The sequence below is a fragment of the Vidua chalybeata genome, chromosome 1, assembly GCF_026979565.1.
Source record: "Vidua chalybeata isolate OUT-0048 chromosome 1, bVidCha1 merged haplotype, whole genome shotgun sequence".
In the NCBI taxonomy this organism is placed as follows: Eukaryota; Metazoa; Chordata; class Aves; order Passeriformes; family Viduidae; genus Vidua; species Vidua chalybeata.
The window spans coordinates 51,451,803-51,478,864 of record NC_071530.1 but is presented as its reverse complement, the minus strand read 5'-3'; the positions used below and the strand labels follow the sequence as shown (position 1 = coordinate 51,478,864).

Sequence of the window (27,062 nt, the reverse complement as noted above, 5' to 3'; positions counted from 1 at the left end):
ACAGAATTCCTTTGACTTGGAATTTAAATGATGCAATAACATTCTAAATGTCTTCTTTCCTTTGTAAACCCTTCTTGTTACTCTCACACATGTGCTTCCCATGAAGTACAGTACCCAGCTCAAAGTATGAAGTGCACAGAACCGCAGAGTTGAAGAAAAATGCAGCAAAAAACCCACTTCTTATATTTTCAAGTAATACAGAATTACAGAATACTCCCTATTCAGTTGGAACAGTGCAGTCTTGTGGATTGGTTATGAAAAAGGAAGAAAATAAAACCAATACAGCACAGAGTAGGTATGTTGAAAAGGCATTCATAAGCCAGAGGTATGGGGTTGAGTTGTGCTGGGAGAAGGATAATAAAGATATCTGAAAAGGGAATGTATCTATTATTTAGGGTTTGCATGGATTGTGAAAATGAAAAACACAAGCATGTGGCAGGTATGCAAACAAACCCAGCTGGAGTATGAGAGGAACAGACAGAGAGAAAAGCTAAAATTCTGCACTTCTATGACAGTTTACAGTACCACCTTTCACTGGATAATCTTGGCAGAAGTGACAGGCATCCAGACATTGTAGGACTTTTAGAGCCTTTATTTGAAGGTCTAGGCATTCACACTTTGTTTATTAAAAAAATCCTAAAAAGGCTAGGTGCAACCAAAACCTCAACACCCTTTTCATCCTAAAGCTATCACCTCTGTTAAAAAAAGAAAAATAATCTAAAAAAACACAACACAAAAATCACAAACTAACAAAACAATCAGTTCCTTCCCTGCAATCACTGCTCCTGTCACTCTGCCAAGAACTTAAGAAAATGGATATGCCATAAAAGCATGTACACAACTCTGTGTTATTTTAGAACCTAGAATGACACAGAACAAAGTGAATACCCAAGGACTGCTACACTTAGATATTCCCACACTGCAGAGAAGAAAGGCCATTTGTTTTTGCACTGTGATTTCCTGCATACTACAGGCCACAGAATTAATCCAGTTACTGCTAATGAACCCAGCAGGCAACATTTGACTAACACACTGTACTTCAATTGAAATGTCCATGCTTCACTTAAATGTCCCATCACCAGTCCCCTTACACCATTTGTTTTCACAGTGTGTCATTCATTTCCTGAAAAAAAGGACATAAAATCATAAATAACTATAGAAAACAGCTTATATAATTGCAGACACATTCTCTTGGGCTATCTATAACCTGAATTAAATACACAGTATCTTTAAAGGCTATCAAGCTTTAACTTAGAAATAGTTTAAGATCTAAGGGTAGGATCCAGTCATCTTTAAAAGATACACCCATATGTTAGTATGTCTTGAGAAAGTTTTAGAAGTCAGTATCAAAGAGCAGGGTAGTTAAAAGGAGAAGGAAAGCATAGAGTAAGACTTTGTGCTGGCAATTCAGGGACGTTATTTGTTTGTTCTCCCGCAAACTGTAATTTAGAGGGTGCAGTAACCAAGTGGAGCTGAGGCTCTCACCACACCAGAATGAAGTTGCTCAGGTTCCTGCTTCCACTCTCGCAGAGACTACTGAAATGGACAACCTGCTGTAAACTCTTTGCAGTCTTGCTAAATTAAACACTGTGAAAGCTGGCCCAGCTGACATTCCTTTTTCTAGTATAAATGGCTTAAATACAAAGAAGATTTTCACTTTATGACCGAGGAACATGATTTAAGGACACAGGAAGCTGGGAACCATCTGGAGTGCGTGAAAAGAGAGCAATACCTAGCTTTGCAATGTCAGCATCACCATGACATATAAAGTGAAGTCCAACGCTCAAACTGACAGCAAATGATGCACTCTTTTCAAAACCATGCTCATTATCTCTGATAAGAAATCCTCTCCCCAGGGAGAGGCCAGACAACTCAAAGGACTTTCTTCCCCATGAGTTCACTTTTAGCCAGACAACATGCCTAAGTCTCAGGGAGGTAGGTAGATGAAAGGAAACAAATTTACTAACAACAACTAGCAGCACTGAAGGAACTGCAAAGAAGATCTCCCCTAAAGGAAAAAAGGAAGGCAAGAGTAATCAAGACTGTGTAAAAGTTCTGGAGTCATGACTAAACCTCCCCCTCCTCTGAGATCATGGAGACCATCCATTGCTAATATCCAAGATATTAGTATGCCAATTACAGGTTAGATATCTGACTGAAACATAGTGAGTTTTTAGCACCTTCTCACTTCACTGAAATCGTTTCATCTCCACAGCCTTTTTTCATTTTCTAGAATTTATAAGATTATTCCTTTAATTTAATTTTTAAAGGAATATGACAGAGACAACAAAATTATTGTACTAATATGCATAGCATGTTGGAAGTTTATTATATGCTGAAATATATACATATATATAAATATCTCATGTTGAAAAGCAAACAATTAAGTAGTTATGTGAATGGTACATTTATTATTGCTTTATTGGTTTGTCACTTCATCAATTTTGGGCAGTTTACAAGAAAAGCATTTTTTGCTTTATAAGGCAATTTGTCAGTTCAGGATGTGGTTTAAATTATTTTCTGGTCTTTGCATCAGCTGCAGCTGATGCACCAAGCATCACAAAACACACCAAGCACTTCCCTTGATAACAAATGGGCCAGAGTAGATTTTAACGCATTTGCCCATAGCTGTGCCAGAGCTCTAGTGCAGGCCAGATAAGTAATTTTTCATATCATCCTCAAAATTTCAATGTAAATTTAATGGACTACTAAAATCCCACAATCCAATGTTAAATATGTAGCAAGATATTGTCCAGCTGAGTTGATTATACTGGCTCCCTAGCTCAGTGTTTTACATAAAAGGTATGACATTCATTTCTGTAGAAATGAGATGTTGAACCACACAGTAGCATTTGAACTTTTTTCAGGTAGAATCCTCTTTATTTTAGCCAGAATTTTCTTGTTGCTTCAGCCATGTGACTCTTTGGGGAATAAGAGCTCTCAGTCAAAGGCTGACATCCTGTCTGTGTACCTGAGATGATAACCTTCAACCAGCTTCATCCTCACCTCACTGACTCCACTAATCTATATATTATATTGTTCCAGTTCTTGCTTTTTATCTGCATTTTCTTACAGTTTTACCCAAGTGCTTTCTTTATTGGAAATGCTTTTTATTTCAAATAAGAGGTTAATTCTCTCTGTTAATGACAATAAGTATGCAAAGAGATTGCATTTGCCTGTTTAAAGCAAGAAACATGTATGATGGTAAGATGGAAATGAGAAAGATAATCTCTAAATACAGCAACATACTTCTTCAACCAACTTGAGTCGCTGGAAACATTTTAAACTTGGTTTTATTATTGATTTGTGTTTACATCTCTGGTTGAATAACTATTTCATTTCAAAAAAATAAAGCTTTGGCTTTGCCCTCTTTTGCGGGTAAATGGAATATCTGAGAGTGTATACAACAAAAACTAGCATTAGTTTTGTAGAACATGAACTTCATGACCATTGACTTTATTACTTAAAGAAACTGAATTGACAAAATCCTTGTGAACTGCTGGATCCCAAGCAATCTGAATTTGACTTCTACTTTTGTGCTGAATATTTGTGTATGACCTTGGTCAAACAATGCTCACTGTGCCTGTGGTAGAGAGGGGACACCAATAACTCCTGCTCTGCTATTACTGGAGCAAAGCTCTACAATTCTTTCTTTGTGTGAGATCAGGGTCACTGGAATTCTTTATTGCCTAAGATTTTCTGGGTGAAGGGTTTGTCTGTACTCCTGATTGTTACCATGCTGTTCTGAGTAGGTAAAAGCACTAGAACTCTTCAAGCAATCTGTTTACTGATGCATTGGAGTAAAACGTGTGCTAGTTTTGATCCAGACACATTTATTTTGTGAATGAACAAGGATTCCAAGGACTATCAATCACTTGTCTTCTGTAAAATCATAAAGTCTTCTCATCTTTTAAAACAGTATGAAAAAACATTCATAAGCTAACCGTTCTCTTCCTGTAACTGAACTACTGTAATCCACAATGTGCACTGTGGTATCACCACCATGGAAGTGTGAAATCAATAACTAAACTGTGATATTCCTAAGAAAGGCAGTCCTGGATTTGTATTAGGAGCAATGCAAAAGGCCTTTAGAAGATTATACTAAAATTGTCTAGCAAATATCTTCAGTGATCTAATAGCCACTTGATTCCAGTGCCAAAAGCTGTGTTTGGCACATGCTGTGGTTTTAATAATTCTGAATCCTGCCTCCAGGAGTTAAAATAAGAAAATAACTACAAACTCTCATCAATGAACAATTCAAAGAAGGAAAAAAATCTTCAAGAGAATCTGTTAATTGTGAGCTTTGTATCCCACATTTCTCTTAATTCTGGCTGTCAGTCTTTCCCTTAGAAGCTTTCCTCCCTGTCCCTCCAATACATTTCCATGTTGTCACAAGATCAGCAGGGCAACACAAGCACAACCCACTGCTTCTCAGCCAGCAGGGCCCCCAAACCCTGTGCTGATGCCTTATCCTGTGTGGATCCCCCACCCCTCAACAAGAGCCAGCCTGCAGCCTGTGCTGCAGGTTAACCAGTCCTGCAGGGTCATCAGGTGGGAAGGACACTGCACAGGGAAGAGGCTTTTTGTTGCAAAGAGTCTCTCTTCAAAGCCTCTATTCTTCCCCTAGTGGATACAGATCATGATCCAAACCAGGGAGCCTTGCCCTGGACTGTGGCTCCTGCTGCAGCCTGCTTGGCACAGTCTTGTACAGGAAGGTCCCTGGCTACTCAGGACCTGATGAATCAGGCACTGGAAGTTCTGCCTGCTGGACCACAACCATGATCTATATCCCATATAAGTGAGAGCGTGTGCATCTTTGCACATTTCCATGAGCCCTGACAACTTCACTTTGATTTCCCCTACAGTTCTGTGGTGGGTTAATCATGGCTGGCTGCCAGGCAGTCACTCAGCCTCTCTCACTCCCTCTCCTCAACAGGACAGGGGGAGAAAATGAGACAAGAAAGCTCATGGGTCACGACAAGGACAGGGAAATTGTTAATTATCAATTACCATCACAGGCAGAGCAGACTTGACTTGGGGAAAATTAATTTAATTTATTTCCAATTAAAAATCAAGTTAGAGAGGAAAAAAATACAGAACTAAACCCACCTTTCCATCACCCATCTATTTTACAGGCCCAATTTCACTCCTTCATTCCTCACTCCTCTATCTCACCATTCCCCTGAGTGGCACAGGGAAACAGGTATGAATAGTCAGTTCATACCAGCTCCTCTCTGATGCTCCTTCCTTATCATATTCTGCTACAGTTTGGGGTTCTCTCCACAGAATTCAGTCCTTCAGGAACAAACTCCTCCACATCCTGTGGCTCCTGCCAGGAGCCTGCTCCTGCGAGGTCTTCACAGCCTGCAGCTTCCTTCAGGGCATATCTGCCTGCTCTGGCACAGGGCCCTCTGCTGCCTGCAGCACGGATATTTGCTCCACCATGGTGTCCCATGGGTGCACACCTGCTCCAGCACGGGCTCCTCTGCACAGGCTGCGGCTGCCTCGGAAGAGATCCACCTGCCCTGCCCAGGGTTCTCCAGGGGATTTAGGAGGCTGGAGCCCCTCCTTCTGCTCTCCCCTTGGTGCTGACATGGCTGTTTTGTCCCTTTTCCCCTCACCCCTCCCTGCCTGGGCTGAGGGGCTCAGCTGTTCCTCTCCTCATGGACACCGTGCACTCCACCAGCACCTGGGCACAAAAACCTGACTATGCATGTTTCTCTAGAAGCTTGAGATGAAGAGAAAATCTGTATTTCCTTACCCGTCACAACTTCATGTGGTTCTGTTTCAGCTCCTGTTCAGATGCTGGTCCAGGACCCTTGGAAAGCCCACAAAGGAAGCTAAACAAACCCTGATACTGTGAGGCAATGGGGTAGAATTTCTGTAGTTAGGGGTGTCCATATGAAACTCTGCCATCTGCCCACAGACACATCCCCATGAACAGGGAACACCAACTTCAACACTTTTGAGAGTTGAGACCTTTTCCTGTGACTTTCTAGACCAGGTGTGTCTTTTCTTTAAAACTAGCTTTCTGCCTGGTTTTGTTTTCAATTTTGTCATAATAATTTCAGATGTCAAATTTTAAGGAAAGAATCATAGATTTTTAAGGGGAAACCTTCCATACAAAATAGAGAAACTTAAAGAATCTCAATTTCCAATATATATATGTGTGTATATATACACACACACACACAATTTTTTTTTTCCCATCTGAGTTAAGAGTAACAACTCAGGCACTTTCCCATTGTAACATTTAGCAGTGAAGTCTGTAAAAAAGACATCCCAAGTAAGGCAGAGCTTTGAAGGACCTTCACTCTCCTGCAGCAGCATCACAGAGGACATAACAGCCTGAGGCACTTATCTCCAGCTAGGGAAAGTATTAGCTCTGCTATTTAAAATGTTTAAACTCAGGTTCACACAGGTCTGAAGATCTCCCAATAGGTCCCAACAGAACAGTAACATTTTCAGCTGGTCTGAACATTAATCTTCGTGATGAACAAGGGGATAATAACCTGTCCTATTATACTCTAGAGACAAATAGAAAACCTGAAACTAAAGATGGAAAATTTTTCCTGTGTCTCTCAGGCCCCATTCTGTGAATGGTTCCTCTTTTGAGTGATTTCACTGAATACCTGGGCAGTACACAATGCCTTTTTTTTTTTTTCCTAAGGGAGTGCAGACGTGCAGAAGAATTTATACATTTGTTTCAAAGAAGCTGGACATATTTTTATACTGAAGGAAGTACATTATGATCTGGATGTCAATTTTCCTCGTTAGTGTAGTTTCAGTATTTATAGCAGGTAAGTTAAACATAGCCTGAGTAATTACAGAATGTATTTTATTTTTCTACACTGTCCTGTAGACCGTATAAATTTAGCCACACACTTAAAAATAAATGAAGCATGATTTCTTAAACTGGAAGCACTTGTGAAGCTGTAAACATTTTATGTTCATATTTAATTTGCAGAAAATATTGAGCTTTAATTGTTCAGTACTTAGTTGTTCAGTTGTTTAAAAAGGAAACTCAATGGGTTCTTTAGTCAAGTTGAAGAGACCATCCCCTGTCAGTGGCACAGTAAAAGGCAGGTGATTTAATACGGAATAGCACAAGCACCAGAACTAGCAAAGCCTGATTTGCTGCCAGGGCAGTTCTGCTATGAAGACCCTTCAGTCCCTACTTTTGTTGAGCTTATGCTACTGCCTTTTTTTACTCTGGGAATATTGTAGGGGCCTTTCATAAGTTACCATGCTGCCTCATTTTCTCAGTATTTGTTAAGAGTTAAATTACTTTATACCCCTCTGCCCCTTCTTGAACAGCATTGGTATCAGCATTGGTATCAGCAAAGAGGTGTGGAGTTAAATGTCAGGAAAAGCCAAAAGATTGCAGAAAACAATGAGTCCTCAGGACTATAGGCTAAGACATTTGTGTGTAGCATCAGCCACACACCTTTGCTTTCCTATGGTCTTAATACCTTCCTCTCCCCTCTGCTCCAATACTTCTTTCTAGATGAGGAAAGGAAGAGATTAACTTCTCCTGGCTATTCAAAGGCCATACAATATTACAAAAAGATAGAATATGTCATGGCAAAAAAACCTTAAATAATCCACAACCTATTACTTAGTTTAAATAAATTTATTTGAATAGAATAATAAAAGAAGCCACAGGAGAAGTTAATCTGTTGACTGATTCACACTCTGTTTAAAGGACCAGATCATTGCAGCTCATGAAGTTATCAAAGTGTGCCCTCTAAAGCCATTGTTTCTTACACGCAGGAATGTAGAAAACTGCTAGGAGTTTTTATGAAACTATCTCTACAACAGCCAAAACACCTGTCATTCTTGACAGGCATCTCAATTTAGTAAGAAGAAACCAATTTGAGTTGTAAAAATGCTGTATTATAATCTACAGTTGAAATTTATCATACTAGCTCAAATTTCTTGATATGCTTAACAATAAACTTACATTCTATTAACTAAACAAAATCTAATAAAAACAGTTGTAACTCATGGGAGATTTCAAAACACCACAATATTCATGTGTCAAGCAAAAAAAAAAAAAAACCAAACCCAAGTTATTTATGAAAATCTCAGGCAACAAACTGAGGTTTCAGTCTTTGAATTGCAAAAAATTCCTCATGTCAAAAGATCAAAAGATATGGCTGTTCAAGATCTCCCACTACAATATCCATGTCCAAGACTGTGCCAATGCAAGTATGACAGTCTTTTGAGGATAATGATATGTCCTTGTAGCTCAACTACTTTCCCAGCATGGGGGCAGTTACATCAGCAATAGCTGCTCTCAGGGAAGCTGTGCTCCTGTAAAGCAGAAGGGGCTGAAAGGGGGAGGAGAATCACATCTCTTATGAGAAAGTTACAAACAGAGCAAAATTGGTGGTTGCAAAGGGAACCACACGCTTTGTATTTCAAATACATTTAGCCTTTAACTAAGTTGAGAGAACAATTGCTGGCTTCCTCATTAGCTTCTGCAGTCTGGTTAATGAGCACATCCTTGATCTCTTGAATCCCTTGAACTGCCTAAATAAACAGTATTTTTCTCCTTGTTCTTCCTCTCCCCAAACCTTGATATGGGATTTAACTTTTTTAAACAAACAAACTGAAATCAATGTGTTCTCCAGAAACCCTGCCCTTTTTGTGTCTTAAAAAAATTATCATCATAGATCCAATACAAGCCCCAGTAGAGCATACAAGGATATGTAAAGCAAATTTCTTGGTATGTGATGCACTGTGTCTGCACTTGCAGACACACATACTGCATAAAGTTATTTAAAGGCAAAGATACTCAGTGTGTCTTGATGCTCACAGCTATAGTGGAACAGGAAGACACCTCACATGATATTAGGGTTTCTCTTTGGGAACTGGCAAGTTCTGATATCCTGTATTATAAGAAATGCATTTTGCCATACATTTACAATGGGAAGCATTGAAATAATTCAGCAGTGGGAAGATGGATTAGATACTGCATTCCTTGAAGGTAGACTCAGACCTTAAGAGTTAAAATAGTCTTCAAGGATATGTCTGACACCCTACAGGAGGGATTTACTCCTGTTGAAAAGTATTATGAAATTCTACGTTTTAGAAGTGGAATTAACAGGAAACACTTCAGATTCATTTGTTTCTTTTGGACAGGAAAGGTTTATGAAGAAGATTACTATTAATAACTCATGAAAAATCTTTTGATGCAGCACTTGACAGAATAAAAACCTTTTCATTACACATATTTAACTTCCCCTAAAATATATCTCATTTGCATTTTTATTCTCCTGTGGAGCATTAAGAAAAAAACTCAGTAGTGCCACCAAAACAGAACATGTTTATTCTCAGACCTTCCTTCTATATAGGATTTGGCAATAAATCCAAAAGCTTCAGTGTCCTTATGGTTCTTATGGTCCTTCAGGTCCAGTGGTGAGGCACTGGAACTGGTTCTAAGGAAGAAGTTATGGATGCCCCATCCTTGGAAGTGTTCAAGGCCAGGCTGGATGGCGTCCTGAGCAGTCTGGTTTAGCTGAAGGTGTCCCTGCCTGTGGCTGTGGGTTGGAACTAAATGATCCTTAAGGTTCCTTCTAACTGAAACCATTCTGTGATTCTTATAAATGCTTCACATTTCAGCTCCATGTCAGCTTTGGAATTTTCCAGTCTGCCTCTTCCCCCAGTTTTGGTATTTTTGTAACTTCCCTGTTCTCAAATCCTGGTAACAGCCTATCCTCATTCCTAGACTTTGCTTTAAGAGCCATTCCCACTACTATTCTGGGTACCCAAACGTCTTCAGGAATGAAAACAAGTAGTGTTCCACCTTAAAATTACCAACTACCAACATGAGCAGCAAAATTATAATTTAGTCAGGAAATGAAAACTGATCTATTTGCTGCTAAAAAAAGCCACATCATCAGGAATAACCTCAACTGATAGCCAAACCAAAACTAAACCAAATAGAGCCCACTATTTGCAATAATTATACCCTTTCTCTGTGGGACTTTATGTAAAAAATTACTCTCTTTTAAAGTATCTTCTGATTTTTATTTTAGGGTTTATTTGGGTTTTCCTTCAGGGTCTTTTTTTCTCATATAAAAACAAACCAGAGAGGGCTAAGTAAGCTGTTTGAATACTGCACAGCTGAAGGTGATATATGAACATCACTGTCTTCTCTTTGGCACTTTATAAACACAGGACTTCACTAACTAGTTTAGCGTTGCTCAACATAAAAGAAAATGGACTGCTTTGATACTTTTTTAAAAGTAGAAAGGGAAGAAGGCTTGCATTCACTTATAAGAATTAATACCCTAGACTGCTGACTGATTGAACCTCTGAAGTGTAATTTTAAAATGGAAATGTTAGTAGAGTATCCCTTTATTGCCAAGGGTTTTTAGGAAGAGGTGGTTTGGATATTTTCCCTTTTTCATACTGACACTGGTGCTTTTATCAATTTAAACACACTAACATTAAACTACTAAAAGGCATGTAGGTTTCAATAAAACTCATTTTTTATATCTTCAGCCCATATAACCAAACGAGCTGCTTTAACTTTTTTTAAGCAGAAAAGATAATAAAGCTGAATGAAAAGTCCCAGAGCTTAGTTTTAAGACTAAATGGTATTTTAGATGAAACAGTTAAGGAAAGTACAGTTTGTAACTCTGAGATAAAGATAATGGCTTAAATCTATCTTTGTATTATAAGTATTCTTCTTGGAGCTGCAAAATTGATAAACACACTTTCAGTTCTCACTGGCATGAGCTGCTACAAAGCTGAGACAAGAGATGCTGTTATTGAAAGAGCATTCAATGAATATTGGGAACTGGAGGATCTTTCCCAACTATACCACTAGCATGCTGGTAGGCTGTGGACAAATTGCTTTTGTAATTCTGCTTTCCAATCTGCAAATCAAAGATAATAGCATACACTTCTAATGCAAGATCTGATCCCTAAATAAGAGATATTGTAAGCTTGCCTATCATTTTGCCTGTCAGTTTGTTTCTTGAAATAGCTTATGTTAAGATGAGAGAAAATTAAGAACAGAAAGTAGTACCAGACAGAAATAAGTTTATTTGAAGGTCTTGTAATGAAGAAAGTACTCACATAACTACAGAATGAATAAAATAGTGATTAAAGCAGTAAAGCAAAGTGTGCACACCTAATAGACCATAAACAATGTGAAAGACACACACAGCAGCAATAAAGACAGAGTTATTAAGACATTTAAAAAGCACCAATTAAGGCCAGGAAGGAACACTGCCAGAAAAAGTGTGCATTTGCACACATACTCGCACGTGTATGTATGTGCATGCATACTCACAGTCATGCAGAAAGAGAAAGAAAAATATCTAACAGCCTTTAGGTTGGAAAGAAGCTTCAGGAGTCAGATGCTCTTGGTGTACATCATTGCTTCACCCATCCAATAGAATGCAATTCACAAATTAATTTGGGCTGTGGAAAGGGAAGATTAAGACTGATTCTAGCTTGCACATATAAAGGGTACTGCTTTTTCTAAAATTCACTGCAGTATGTAATTATAAATACATATAATTAGGTGACTTAGATCTCACAAAATGACTGCAATGCTGCTTTCTGCATGACTTGGCTATGCAACCAAAATATGCAATGTAAATCAGAAATTAATTACCCTGAGGATTCAGAAATTATTCTAAGAGTGAATTTGGCTCATTATTCCAGCAGAATTACTGCTCTTTATATTGAACAAGGAGTTCAAAAACTAACAAAGTGTTTTTTCTCCCAGATCTGTATCTCAGCTGACCATCAGCTCTAGCTGCAGATTTCCTTGTGGTAAAGAAATTTCTAAGGTTCTTATCAAACTACCAGTAAAAATTTGAGCTAACTTTTTTTTGATTCCTTTTTTACAAGCAGAGGGCACTGAGTGTCTACCTCAGCTGCATTCTCACTCAGCTGACCTCCGAGAAAGCTTTTTAACACGGTTGTCTTTCAATATGCTATTTCTCTATTCAAAAGTTATTCCTTCAAAAGCTATTTGGATGAACAGGAAGAAAGAAAAGGAGGAGGATAAAGGCACAGAGACATGGAAAGCAAGTTACAAAAACCTAATCCGTTTGGAACAAAATATCACCTGCATATGCTCAAGTGAGCTCAAAAACCTCCATGACATAGAACTTCCATAGAGGTGACTGATAAATCGGAGCAGAAATTTTAATCCATTCAGTATAGCAGGTAAATGCTAACTTATTCTCTGACCAATGGAGGGATGCCTGTTTTAAATACCTCAGCTGCTCATACTTGAATTTCATCCAGACAAACTACCTTGCAGGATTGTGAATCCATGGTATACATTGAATGCAATTAACTTCCCAGCTTAACATATTGCTACCCAGAAACAGCAGCAAACACAGCATGACTGTGGCATCATTTTAAACATACTAAAGAGATACTTTCCTTGTTTTGTAACTTCAACTATAAATCAAATTTGGAAAACAAATTTGTAGTGTCTCTTTGTCTTATTCCTCTTTGACAAGTGCTTTAGATAGAGTGGTGAAAAAATCAAAACTGGAGACAAACATTTTTTATGGCACCAGGAAGACATATTCCACCTAGTTAATACTCTCTGCTAAAAGGAAAACTTTTATGACATTTTACAGAAGGAAAATAACTCCACTTTGTGACATGTAAGTTTGTCCTTGATGTAAAAAAAACACCAATGGAGATGAAGAACCCCTTCTTTATTCACTTCTAATTTTCAGACCTTGGACTTCCTTTTCTTCTCAGCTGTGTGTACTTCTCAGGTCACCACAGAATTCAATGGCAGCTTTCTTCGCTGAAAAAATTTGTATTCTCCTCAAAGATTTTAGGTCTATGGCTGGAAGAGTCACTTGACATTTTTTATGGCAGAATATTACCCATAAAGAAACCTAAATTAAGTGCAAATTTAGGTATAGGTATTTAAAGAGGCTAGATTTTCAGAAGAGCCAAGAGGTTGCATGCATAAACTGAGGCCAGTGTATTTTTTAAGTGCTCAGAATCTCTGTGTCATCTGGGGACCAGACATCAAGTCTGCATTATCAGGACATTCTGAAGAACCACCAAACCTCCTACTCAAGAATTATATCCAATGCTTCTGAACAAAGGGCAAATCAGAAGCTGAACTAATAATTTATAGAGCTGTGATACAGTTTAGTCTTATATTTGCTTAAGTTTCACATTTTATCTCCCTAAGTGGAATCAATGACTTCTTCAAATTCCTTAGTCAGAGAATGCAGAAGACCAGATGTAGAAATGTATTATGCTTTATCTAGAGTGCATGAATAAGACAGTATCTTATTATGTTTTATGGAACAGGCACAGCAAACAAGAAGTAGCTAGCATTTAATGAACATGGTGCTTAGTTTTAGAAAATTTATCTGTGTTAGTTCTTTCACCTCTGAAAAACTCAAATTGCATTTAAAGCACATCTCTTACATGTAACAGCATACAATTATAACTGAACTGAAATCTTAGGTTGGGTGCATTGGCATGAACACTGCACAATTACTGCAATTACACTCAGGCTTGTTCTTTACAAAATATCCTCAAAGATCACAATGTGGTATGCTTTAGTCAGCTAAACACAGCTTTACTGTGAGAGTGATCACAGATCTCAAACTTTTATAAATAGACTATTTATTGTTTTAACACACCTGCTGTAGCTGTCATATTCCCATTGCTCTTATTTTAACCACACACTGATTATTCATCATAAAGCCTCTTGTAATAGCTTAAAAAAATTTGCTCTCTAATAATAGCCGGGATTGGATAATGAACTGAATCCAAGAAGTGTTTAAGTTCTTCTTCATTGAAAGGGCATTTTTAGTAAAAGGAAAGCACCTTACTTGCCAAATTCAAAACAAATCCTAGGCATAGGTGGCTCATCTGTTCCAATGGCACTCATTACCATTTCTGTCCTAGATGCAAAGATATGCCTCTGAACTCTTGTGATGATAAATTACAGGGGGAAAGAAAATAAACTGTTTTTTAAAGAGTTTCCTGGCAGTAAGTGTATGGTGAAACCATCCCATCTCTGTCTATACTGATGGGGAAAAAAAACCCTGATGAACAACAGCATTGTATTGAGATGCAATTGCAGATGGGCATTGTGTGACAGCATTCCAAAGTATCCCATGGACATTTATAGTCTTTAGAAGAACAAGAAGTTTTAAAGCAGCTTAAGCAAAAACTGGTGAATTTTTTATCAGCCTGGAGTGAGGAGGAAAGAAGGAGAGAAGGGTATTGGCATTTCAATCCCTTGCTGCTTTGTTGGAGTATGGTGATCTCAGGAAATCAGGCAACTTTCTTATCCTGCTACAATGAAAATGGGAAAAGAGGTTTACACATCTCTTTCCATGTTGTGCTATTGTTTTAATTTTCTTACATGCCTCTTCTTGTCACTGTGGGTGAAGGATGCAGCAGCTGCTCCCTCTCTTCACTCATACATGAAGAGCAGAAGAGAGAGGTCAGCTCTTATGAATGACTGCTCCATGGGGAGGAAAGGGCAGCAATCCCAAGAGCTCATCTGCCGCCGACACATCACATTTGAAATTCCCAAGGAATTTTACCTGTGCATCTCAGACACAAAACAAGGGGGCCTCTGAAATTAAACAGTAGAAGGGAAGAGGGAATGTTGCTTCCCTTGCCTTTCCCATGAAAAGAGATGGACAACTCCATATGTCTTCTTTTAAGTTTAGTGCACTGATTGCTCTGCAAAGTCTGCCTTTGATTCCAAGGGAACATTTTGCAGAAGGAGGTATTGCTTACCATTTGTAATATTGGTAGGATAAGATTTCCCCCCTCCATTTCACCTTTGAAAGGGGAGAGAAAGGGGATGAACATCAAATCTTAGTGCGCCAAGACCTGAAAATATATTTACATGCCAAAGTGGAACTCTTGCTTTGAATATCAGCCACAACAGCCTTCTGCACTTTGGGTAGTTCATTAACAGAAATCAATACAAGCTGCCTTTTAAGAAAGCTAACACTTGTTCATCGACACACTTTGTAATTCCTTTTAGCAGAAGCATCAATGCTTACAAATGTGCAGTAAATTACGGCAAAACTGCAGAATGTCAAGGCTACTGAAAATAGTTTCCTTTCAGTGCAAACTTGAAAGATTAACCTAAATACAATGAGAAAAAGAGTAATTACTAAGAAACACAGAAAAAAAGATGTGTTGTCTTTACCTGAAGGCCCTTCTTCTCTATCTTTTTCTGGAGTATTTGAAGGCACTTGGTGAAATCTGTGAGGTCCTGGTCCATGGTCTCAATTAACTCACAGCCCTAGTGAAGAAGCAACAAAACAGAGAGAGAGAGAGAGAGAGGGAAAAAAAAAAAGTCAGTAGTTTTTCAGTTTTGAGAACTAATGATCTCTTTGGTGAAATTAACTGCAGACAACCACTCAAAGTCTCTGCATGGAGATGCAGGATTAAGTAAAAGACCCTTACAGAGCCCAATAACTGTAGGTCCCAGTTGAACTAGTTACTATGAACCAGCAGTCTGAATCAGGTCCAGGAGTATACACTCAAAGCCATTTGAGTACATCTGTGAGTTTGGATAAGCATGTTTTACAGTGGTCTGCTGGATGGACAAATTCTGGTGTAGTGAGCCCTGGGTGATTGGTAATTTTCAGGAAAATGACTGTCCTCTCTGGTGCTGCACTTATTGTGTCTCTGCTACATACATTCAAACCTGTATAAATGTGAGCACACAACAGTGTTCAAGCACCCCAGAAACACTGCACTTGTACTGCAGTCAATTTGCAGTTGTTCAACAATAATTTTCTTGCACTGGGGTATTATGGCTGAGAACATGTTAGAGAAGAGCAAGAGATCAGATTTCTTAACTGAGAGGTAAAGCGATTTCTAAAACTCTGATAAAAAGCTGAGTAAGGAAAAGTGAAGTATATCTTCCACATAAAGTCACTATTCAAAGAGGTTTAGAGAATAAAATATACCCAGTACAGCATTGTGAATTAAAATAAGAATCATACACATTGGATTTAGAATTTCCCTCTCCTACCACTTCAAGGTCCCCTTTTAAAGCCTCCTAGCTTTGTCTTACTTGACAGATTTTATGTTTCTGCTATACACAATAACAACTGATAAGAGAAAAGCATTCAGAATACAGAATCTTTGTATGTGTGCCTCTGTATATAAAGTACATTACTCTGTTACATCAGAAAAAAAACCCAAATAACAAAGCCAACATAAAAATTTTAAAGTTGCCTTTACCTTGGTGATAAAAATAAAGGTAGAGAAGACAAAATTTCCAAGATTAGTGAAGGCATGGAGTTTAGTAAATTGAATGCAACAAAGTAACAAACCTCCAATAGGAAGACATACACTACCACTAAAATGCTTTCCCACACAGCCAGAATGCATATAAAACCAAATAAAGTCATCAGGCAGTAGGGGATTTGATTAAAGTAGAAGAGAAAAGTGAGAAGATAATAACAGGTTTTCTATTACACTTCTCTCCTTAAAAACTTCTGAAAGAAAACTGGTCAAAAGTAGCACCCTTTCTGAGACCTGATATTGCTGTAAATATTTTTTCAAGCAGTAATAATAGGCTTGTCAAGATGAAGCATCATGTAGCTGCAACAGCACATGTAATCAGAGACCTCCACTGAAGAGACCTCCACCTCCACCCTGCAAAGTGGTGAGGGAAAAGGTAGCTGGATTCTGCACTCAGTGCTAAGCATAAAACTCTTTGAAGAGCTCCCATATCTCCACTCTTCTCTATAAAAGACCAAAAACATAAAATTGGCAGAAGGAGACATGACCCAGGCCATCTCGAACCTGTAATGAACATGTGAGTTTGGCAACACCAGCCAGGGAGCCCAGGAGAGGTATAGGGTTGCTCAGTCCCACTCAGAAAAGCTCAGTCAGGTCTGAAAACTCCTGAAAGGAACTTATTTATCAAAGCCACTCTAAATGAAAAGGTGTCTCATTCACTATGGATGGGTGCTCTCAGACAGTCTTGATATCAGCACTGATTGTGGGAAGAGACATCAAGCTGTGAGAAACCATGAGTATTTCATGTTTCAGTATTTCTCAGACAGCCTCTGAGCAGCTTGAGAACATGACAAATGACGACTAAATCAGTGGCAGGGACAGCTACTGCTGAGTATGGGAGAAGACACAACCTCAGTTGCCAGCTCTTAAATTAGCAGTAGAGAAGTCAAGCCTTTTATCTTTTGCCAGGGCCATTCCCTGGCTTCACAGTATTGGCAGAAGTAAGCGGTTTATAAATACCAATTTATGAATGAAAAATTTAATCCCCACTCTGCCTCTGCAAAATACTACTTCCTGCATTCATTAATAAGCCTGATCTTGAACAGGCAGGTTTGTCAGCAGAAGGTAGGCTGCAATTCTACTTTCCACACAGGGAATATCAGGGTGTCTGGTTTTTTTTTGGTTTTTTTTTTTTTGTTTTGGTTTTTTTTTTTTTTTTTTTGTTTTGGTTTTTTTTTTTTGTTTTTTTTTTTTTTTTTTTTTGTTTTTTTTTTTTTTTTTTTTTTTTTTTTTTTTCTCAGGATGTTCTTTGACAAAAAAATTATTCTAGAGGAACTGCAAGGTACTTCCAAGGCAAGGTAATATTAGCATAGTGATTGGAGGGCACTGAAGGTCATTCAGCTCTGGGAGAAAGCTGTGATGCACCATGCGTAGATAACGTATGTTCAGCCCTGCTACTGTCTTGTGTGCATATTCACAATAAAAGGCATCAAACACATATCACTGGAATGCAGAGTAAATATGTGAATGGGATATCAAATACACTGTTCATTAAAGGCATATTACTGTACCTACCTTACTGTACCTGAGTACAGTAAGAGGGTGCTGGGGCTTATAAGTGCCTGGAGCTGTTTACTCACTGTCTGTACTTTTAATGCTTTGCACAAGTACTATTGTAGATCATCATATCAAAAAGTGTTGATAGAGTGCTACCATTAAAGACACCACTTTCTTCAAATTAAACTGTGATTTCTCATTCTCTTTTCACATCAAACAGATAACCACATGTAGAATTGGCAGAGATTTTAGTACTGCTCCTTCAGCCACAATGTCAAAGAGACTGGCATGGTCAGATCGAACAGGGGGAGGGGACAAGCAGCAGAACTGGATACTGCATCCTCTTTACGGTCTGGCTGAAATTAATGTCTGTGCAGTTCATGTTCGCTGATGGTATAACAGCCTCAGATAAATCTGTTGCTCCTGACATATCAAGTCCAATATTTTATGCCACAGAATTGGATGACAATTGTAATGCAGTTCTTCTGAACCTTCACTGCATTATTCTGGAATGACAAAAAATCTTCAAGACAGAGCTATCCAATGCAGTCAGAGTTTAATGAAAGGACAGTATAACAATGCAAGATAGGCAATAACACATGTAGTTTTATAGATACCTGCTCAACTTAATAACATTAACCTTTGGTAAGAAAGTTTAAAAGCCAAACAAATTTAACATTAGGAAAAGTTAGAAAAATCAATAGCACACAGCAGGAAAGAAAACAATAGATTTCATCTGATGACGATACAGCTTTGGTGAATGATGGGATGAGGCACAGAGTATGAGGCTTTTGCTGTTCTGTCTTATTATAGCAGCTATGGAAGGCACTTTGGTAAAGAAGGAAGAGTGTGTCAGACACACTTAATAGGATTGTTGAACTCTATATTTCAGACAGACACTGAATTCAGACGGGCACTGAAATGTCAATCTGAACATCTTGGCATTTTTCCATTTTTAGAAATGTAGCACATCACAGGACATTGTGTGTTTGTAGAAAGCAGTGTGTAGTTCCCCATTCTCCCATGTTCTTCTTAATCTTTTATTAAGAGAATGTAAGGTTTTTTTTCTTTCTGTAACCTTTCTGAGTATGAGAACATAATTAGAACAGAATATATAAAATATCCTAATGTGTACTCTATCTCCCAGGTCTTCCTATGGCAAACCATACAAGACTATCTTTTGAAGCTTGTATCTGGCTGTGCTCAGTGGGTGCACCAGTGACATTCAGTTCAGTCTTTTAACAATACCTGAGCACAGAGGCTCAACTTTGAGCTATCAATCTCAAACAGATGTGCTTATGCATAGTGTTAATGCCACACATCCTCAAGCAAAAAGAGGAGAAAGGAGACAGCCTGTAGATTCTCTCAAAATCACAGCACTGACAAATAAATTTTAAGAAACCTATATAAATTAAATGTTATCTCCAAACATTCTCCTTCCCCTAGACTTCACCTGCACAAACAGTAATGTACCCACTTTATCCTAATATTTCACTGACCAACTGAGTAAGAGCTATAGATTATCAGATTTCATTTGAAAGGGACTTTTCAACATCATCTGGTCCAGTCTCTTTCTAAGAGTACATTAGATTTGCTTAGGTTTCTCAAGGCCCTTTCCAGTCCAGATTTAGTTGGAAAAGGAGTCACATCTACTAGGATGGAGATGCCACTTCCCTGGGACACCTCTTCCTGTGCTTGACCACTCTTGTGAAGTTTTCTCTCCCAGTGTCAAACAGGGATCTCTTGTATTGCAAACTGTGGTTGTTGCTTCTTCTCCTATCTCAACTTATGGAAGAATCTCTTTCTGTTTTCTCTCTGCCCTTCCATTAGGAGGTTTAAGACAGCAATATGATCTGCTGCTCACCTTTTATTCTGGAGGTTTAAAAAAGACAGTTCACATCAGCCTTTTCTCACGTCATATGTTCTAGACTTCCCTAAAATTTATTTCCCTCACTTGTACTGTATTGGCATGCAGTATTTCTACCTTGGAGAGCCTGAAGAGGTAATTTAAAAGCAAGGAGGCAGAGGGTTCCCAGATCTCTCTTCCTTTTAAAGTAAATTTCTTGCCACAGGGAATTTCATTTTGCCCCTCTGGTATCCTCTTCCTCTTTAGCCAACTCAGAGAGTAACTCCAACCTTCACATTCCTCATACACTAACTGCAGACACCGTAAAGTTTTTGCCTCCCCATCATTTTTATACACAATTGTGAAGCAGAAAAGAATTTACATGCTGAATTGGACTCAACAACTCTAGGAAAAAGCATACATGGATTGAAGCAAAGTACTGCTCTATGTACAGGAAGAGGAACAGAAATGGACTGCAGGATCTGACTGCGGGTCTTAGACCAGGCCTAGCAAAGAAGATAAAACATGTGGATGCATAACCCTACAAGTTCAACAGATGACAGACATTATGTTCTACCACCTCGTCTGTAATAGGAGGGTGGTTTTTGAGGCCAGAGCATTCAATCCATATCAAAAACAACAACAAAAAAAAATAGTTGGGGAAAATTTGTTTGCAGAGATGGCTGAAACCCAGACAGTGGTTGTTGGCCCAGTATTCCACAGCTGATCCAAAATACCTCTACCAAAATCGAAACCAAGTCTAGCATGGGATGAAGATGAGGCAGGCTAGAATGCCACTTTAAACATTCTGAAAATGTTTGTTTAAAGATACAGGATTGTAGAGAGACAGGCAGAACAAGAACCTCTAATTTGAGCTACTTCTAGCCATAAAAGTTGCATAGATTTCCTATAGGTGGTAAGACTGAGTCAGCATGATGACCAAACTAATATGGCTGGTTTATCTCTATGAATTACAACCAGCAGGAAATTAATGAATTGAAGCCTTTTGCATTTGGGGAGTAGGATGCAAGTAAGGAAGGCAAAGCAGTTAAGCTCACTGGCTTCTTTTGGGAATATCAAATACTGTTGAACAAAAGTGTTGAACAGCTTCTCTTTAACTCAGTTTAATTGTATGAATTGTCTTTTCATTTTTTAAATGGATAACAAACCAAGTATGTGCAATTGGTGAAAATTATTTTTGATATTGAAATAGCCAAAATACTTAATTAGGTGAAATTAATTTTCTTCAAATTTTTGGACTCAAATTTGGCTGACTTCCTGGCATCAGTACAAACCTAATACTGTATGGATTGCTTCACCCCCAGTCCTACGGTTCATGTTGTTTTCACTCATCCAATTGCACATTAAGGGCCGCTGCCATTCAGATTGACTAAAATAATTTATTAATCATGTTGAAGCCTATGCTCTGAAAGCAAAATAACTGACATTTACACTCAGGTGAAAGCCCCATTACTGAAAAGCAAACCAAGAATGTTCAGGTTTGACTATCACTTCTAACCTTATATAACATCACTTGATTTATTAAACAACTACTATCTGCTGGCAGAAAAAAAATCAGTAAATATATGTAAACATATGCACAGTTCCACAACCCAGAAGCTACATGAACTTGTCAAATTTGACAAGCATTTAAAACAATAACAAAAAAAAAGCACTCTGTAGTTGAAACTGACTGCAACAGCTGCAACCTCTCCTCCCTTTCCCTCTTTCTATTTTGATGTGATCTTTTCCACAGTAAATAAAATGTTTCCTGTTTTTGTTTTTAACAAGGCAGCATGTGGCTTCTGGTGGAGGATTTTTTTTTGACACCATCCATTTTATGTTGAGATAATAGCAATGAAAGAGTTCATCTGCATTAATTAGATCGCGCCCTTTCAAAAGAAAAGTCTATTGTTCACGAAATAGCAATTACTTAAAGTGAACAAAATAAGAGTCTGTTCAGTTGGTATCTGACCGATACCAAAGAAAGCCACCACACTTTCCTTGCTACCTATTAGATACCAAAAATCAGAAACCCAAATGTTTCTAAATCTAAAAAAACAAATGGAAGCAATCTGCCCCCCTGCTCCCCAAATGAAAAAAAAAAAAAAACAAAAAACAAAGTAAACCAACAAACCCCACAAGCAGACAAAAAAACTCCTGAGCACAGTTAATGTTCCATTTGCTGGAAAAATCCCCAGTATTTATTGGTACTGGAGCAAATTCTTCTGATTTATTCAGTTTGGTGAATTAAAGCAAACAAATTCTCACAGGTCAGAAAGTGCAGCGATATACACATCATTGCAACACCTTTATCAGAAGGCCACTAACATATTTTAAAACTTTTAAATAACTGAGCAGAGAAGTAAGAGTGTTGCGTGAGAAAGGTCTGTGAGGAGTTGCAGTCTCATATTAAACCCATATCTCTCCATACCCATTTATTGCATTTAAACAGTAGACCTACTTTTGTACATCCCTGTGCAACCCAAACATGTAATCTTTTCAATCTGATTATTAAAACTGAGCACAGTACAGCAGTGACAGCCACCTGCTATTTTTGGATCTTTGAAATTTCCCTTATGTGCCCTTTTTTTGAAAAACAAAGGTTCAGAGAGAGGAGTTTTAATTGATGGTCAGTCTCTCTCTGTAATCAGTGAAAAGCTTTTGTCTGCCAAGATGGTTAGGCCCTTTGGATCCTAACCTAGTGATGGGTCTGATTGCAGTACCCTGCTTTTCTTGGAAAATAGCTTGAAAATAGTAATTGCCCCTCTGTGTGCATTTACATACTAAGATATGAGGTAGCTCTTGGAAGGGAAATCAGAGTGCTGGAATTACACGAGCCTGACAAAAGGGAAACATGTGCCATTGATTGTAGACAGCAAGAGCCACTACTCAGTTGTGTTGATGACAGTCTTGTTGACTTGTATGCACTTTGAACCAAGACAAAGAACTGTGCCATTTTTAAAAATAAGGCAACTACACTTAAACACATACTATCTTTGGCACTGACACCAATGCAAATAAGAGTCAACCTCTCTTCTGAAATAAAGCAAGAAAGAGAAAAGCTACCTTAACCACAAATCCTATCTGTTGCCCACAAAGCTGAAGGAATAGGGCATGCAGTATTCCTTGCAATTCAACCATTTGAGCTGGGAGGGAGTGGGAGAGGCCATCTACATTTCAAATATCCCACACCAATTTAATTGCAGTAACCAAACAGGTTTTTGTTTTGGCTTTTGTGGTTTTGTTGTTGTTGTTGTGGTGTTTTTGTTTTTTTTTTTTTTGTTTGTTTGTTTTTAATTAAAAGGGCTTCAGGTTAACAACTCTTACTTTTTATCAGATAGGATGACAGACACTCTATAGAAATAAAGTTAACAAGTAGACACTGTATTTGAATCAACCTCAGTTTCCAGACTAATTGCCAATTCTCAAGAACATCTCAAGGTAAGAAAAACAAGGAGAAAACAGCAAGATTTGTACTGAGGTGTTTTCAAAGATCTGGGCTGACAAATTTTAGACATCCTAAGCACTATCTTAACATGTTCCTTTGCCAGCAGACAAGAAACCCAAGAGTGCCGTGACTGTGAAAAATGCATAGAAAAGAGCCAAAGAGATGTTAACTTGGATGGGATAAAATCCCCTGCAAAGCACTTCAAGTAATTAATCTTATTTAAATATACATGATTAGTACACCTAGTCCCTCTCTCTTGCATTTGGACAGATTTTATGCGACAGAATTTTTGTTCCTTAGCTCGTATTTCCCACTATGTCCTTACTTTCAAAGGTATGTAATTACTCTGAAAAGAATTTGGATTGTGAAAGTAGAGCTGCATTTTAAATGTTGATTACTGTACAGATTTTCTTGAGACCAGGCTCCAAATGTGTGCTAAGGAAAAAAAAAAAAAAAAAAAAAGGGTATTTTTACACAACTCTGTCTATGAGTACAAGATGAGTACAAAGGTATTTGAAGATTTTGATTACCTGAAGACAGCAATTTTAAAGGAGAAATATCCTCCTATCATGGATAAAACTCCAAAAATTGTGTTATCAAGACAATCCAGTAGCTCCTCTTCTCTTTTTGATATTGGGATATTAATAAAAACAGCAAAATTAGTCTCAAGACTGATCCTTCAGAAAAGAAACTAATTACTTCCCACTGCTTGTTAGTTTTCTTATGAATCACTGCCTGCCTTTAATTTGTGTCTTAAGCTCTAACTTGGCTAGATATGTGACTAGATAATACTCTTTTCTTTCCTTCTTATTGTTCTGTCTAACAGTTTCTAAAACCTCTCAGCCTCAGTGTAAGAGTTGTGTATCACAAGGAATAGAAGAAACTTTCTGTGGGAAGAGTTTATTCATTGTCTATAATACCCCATCGTTTCAGGATCATTTAATATAGATCAAAAGGAGAATGTCAAACTATACAAATCATCAGCACAATGCAGGTGCTGTGTTCCAAATTTTAAATGATATTCCTGTCCTCTCTTCCTCCAGTTTTTCTTTCCAGTTATATTTCTCCTTTTCAATGAAGGGAATGGCTAATTTAAACTTATGGAAATCTCTCTTGCTTTCTCTAGGTAGATTGTCTATGACAGGCAGATTATATAACATTTCCAATATGAGCTGGTGCCTGAGAGAGGCAGGAGCTTTACATTGCTGAAAACTGGGTATCTCCCCACACTGCCACACCAGGTCTACATCCTGCTTGCATATTTATAGGATACCAGAAACAGTAAGGCAGAATGAAGCAAATACTTGTAATCCATACATACTCCATGTTAACTACAGGTAGAAAATTAATACACAAAAGAGATATTGCTTTTGGGAACTTATTGGAGGAAAGTTCCTAGCCATACCTCAACAGCTTCAGAAATAGCAATGTTGTAAAGAATGCCAAACTCAAAGGCACATTTGAATTATTAATTTAGCTATATCTTCTGTACTGAAAAAAATTTTGTGGCTCCAAGAATGAGAAAGGCTGCATAGATTTTGCAAATGCCCAATCTTAATGTAGACCAGTGAAAACAGATTTCACAAACTCAAATTAAATTATTCAGTATTTTAACAACTGATACTGCAAAGCTAACAGCAATAAAAATACGTAACAATAATAATTATAATAACAACAGCAGCAGCAACAACCACCACTCAGCTTTACAATAATTTTCTATCAAAGATCACCAAATTATCTAGGAGCAATGAACAGAAATAATTTACATGCTGACATTTTGACAGACATAAGGAAAAGCTTGGGAAATAAAAGCACAGCCCAGCAGAGCAGTTCTGACTTCATCACTAGCAAGAGTTCCACTGAATATAAACACATTTCCAAGTGAAATGCAGGCTATTTGTTGTATTTCCACAGAACTGAGGTTGATTCTTGAATAATGATAGGTCACACATCATATTCACACAGTTGCTGCATTTCTATTTGTGGAGGATTTCAAATCTCAAGTGAAATTGCTGAACAAGCGTTCAGTCCTTAGATCTGAGAGCACTTGATTACTTGCTAAGTTGGACACCAGTTTTATCTTCGAGGCCTGTTTTTTGATAAGCAGAGGTTGTGGCTTTAAAAACAGAGAATACATTGAAATGGGGCTGTATAGCCTTCTCCCCGTCTCTCTCTTCCACATGAAATATAAACGACTACTCAGGGGCCTGTTCAATTAGAAATAAGAAAATACAAGCTTGTACTGAAAATACTTCCATTATTTGTGACATGCTTTAAGCTTTGAACAGGAGACAAATATGACATCAAATAAAAAAAAATAACATTTATCCAACTAACTGCAATTACTCTGCAAGTAATACAAAGCTTTGCAACACAAGACTTTGCATTGGCATACCCTAGATCTCTCCTAGTGGGATATTCCTTTGCTCTGTGTAGCAACAGTGATTCATGAGGTGTCACTTCTGTCTCTTCTTACAGATAGCTATGATCCCTGGCAAAAGCAAGCTAGCAAAACATAATGGGTACAAGCATTACAAAGGCACTATATGGTCAATTTCTTGTTCTAACAGGTTCTGTTCAGAACCCACTCCACTATTCTGTGAGCACTGATCACAGTCCCCTGGATAGCCTATATATTAAAGGGATAAATCACAGAACAACAGAATGTTCACTTCCAGAAAGCAGGGGTCCCACACTCATGTTTATTAATGCTGTAAGATATGCCCAAAGCTAATTACAATGAACTGAAATCTATATGAAAAATCAGATCCCATGATCTTCCCCTACATGACTGACAAGAGGATTTGGCGTCCTGCATTTTCTGTGGACAAAAGGCAATGGAACCATCAGGCATATTCATAATACAAAATGCAAGGCACTGCTGTTTGTGCAAAGAGCTGGAATGGGTTTGCAGGAATCAAATGCAGCAAAAAAGCTGAGTGTCATATTGTGCTAAAACAGAAGTGCAAGTGTCAAAAGGAGCTGGGTGCACACACAGGGGCAGACTGGTCTAACAGACTACCTGGAAGATGCAAGGATGCAAGACATTTCCCTGACTACTGCCTAGACAAAGCATAAGGCTCCAGAGCATCCAGCTGTGCTGTGACTTTCTCATCAGCTACCCAGGCTAACATGATTGCTGAGTGAACCTGACCTAACACTCACTGATACCAGTACTCAAGACAGTAAGTCTTTCTTATTAAAAATAAATATGAAATTTCCATAACACATTACTCTAACACATAATCAGATCTCTAGGGATCTGGGAGCTTCTCCTATTTTGCTTTCCTTCATTCTACTCATACTCTATTTTAAACTACTGCTGTTAGAAAGAAAAGAAAAAAATATCAAGACATTCTTGTGCATTTTGAAGAGATCTAAAAAAACCTTACAGCTTCAAAAAGCTGTGAGAAGATGCATCAGAAGCTCAGCAAGACTATATGTGCACATTTTGAAGGGGCAATTTTAAATTTTTGTTTTAGCTCAATCGTCTTCCAAACATATTATTCTCACTAAATTTTGCCTGAATGGTAAGTTTGAAGCAGATCCACATGGAGATAACAAGATATGAAGATACACAGTCCCCCAGATTCTGAAGTTTTCAGAGTATTTAGCACTTTACTAACTGAGGATTGTAGACAATGGTTATGTCTCTGCCACAGCTAGCACCGGGACTGGAAACTGTAGTGGACCTAACCAAGTTTTAGTGGGCAACAGAGCTCAGTCTAGGCTGTACCTGAAAGCCTCTTGTTTTCTCTGGTGGGTCTCGCAATCTAAACAGGTCTAAATACTGCCACTGCTCCTGGGAGGCCAATTAGCTTGTTCAGAGCTAGGAAGGTTGATCTAGCTCACTGCAAGGCAGGTTATGTCTGCACTGAGCAGGCACAGAACAGGCCTATGAGCACATCAATGCCACACCTTATTCTACCACTCAAAAAGCTCTCCATGCACAGCAGTTTTACACAAAGA

At 38.2% G+C, this 27,062-nt stretch overlaps 1 protein-coding gene across 4 annotated transcripts in view; it reads right to left on the bottom strand.

The window, feature by feature from the left end:
- The window catches only part of TPK1 (thiamin pyrophosphokinase 1), a 294,653-nt gene that overhangs the window by 108,455 nt on the left and 159,136 nt on the right, over positions 1-27,062 (bottom strand). For all 4 annotated transcript variants that reach the window (XR_008433490.1, XM_053955972.1, XM_053955892.1 and 1 more), the window contains one exon: positions 15,191-15,286. Coding sequence is in view for 3 of the 4 variants with exons in the window: in XM_053955972.1 (XP_053811947.1) it covers positions 15,191-15,286 (96 nt within the window). In the remaining variant the exon portion in view is untranslated. The remainder of the gene's footprint in view (positions 1-15,190; positions 15,287-27,062) is intronic.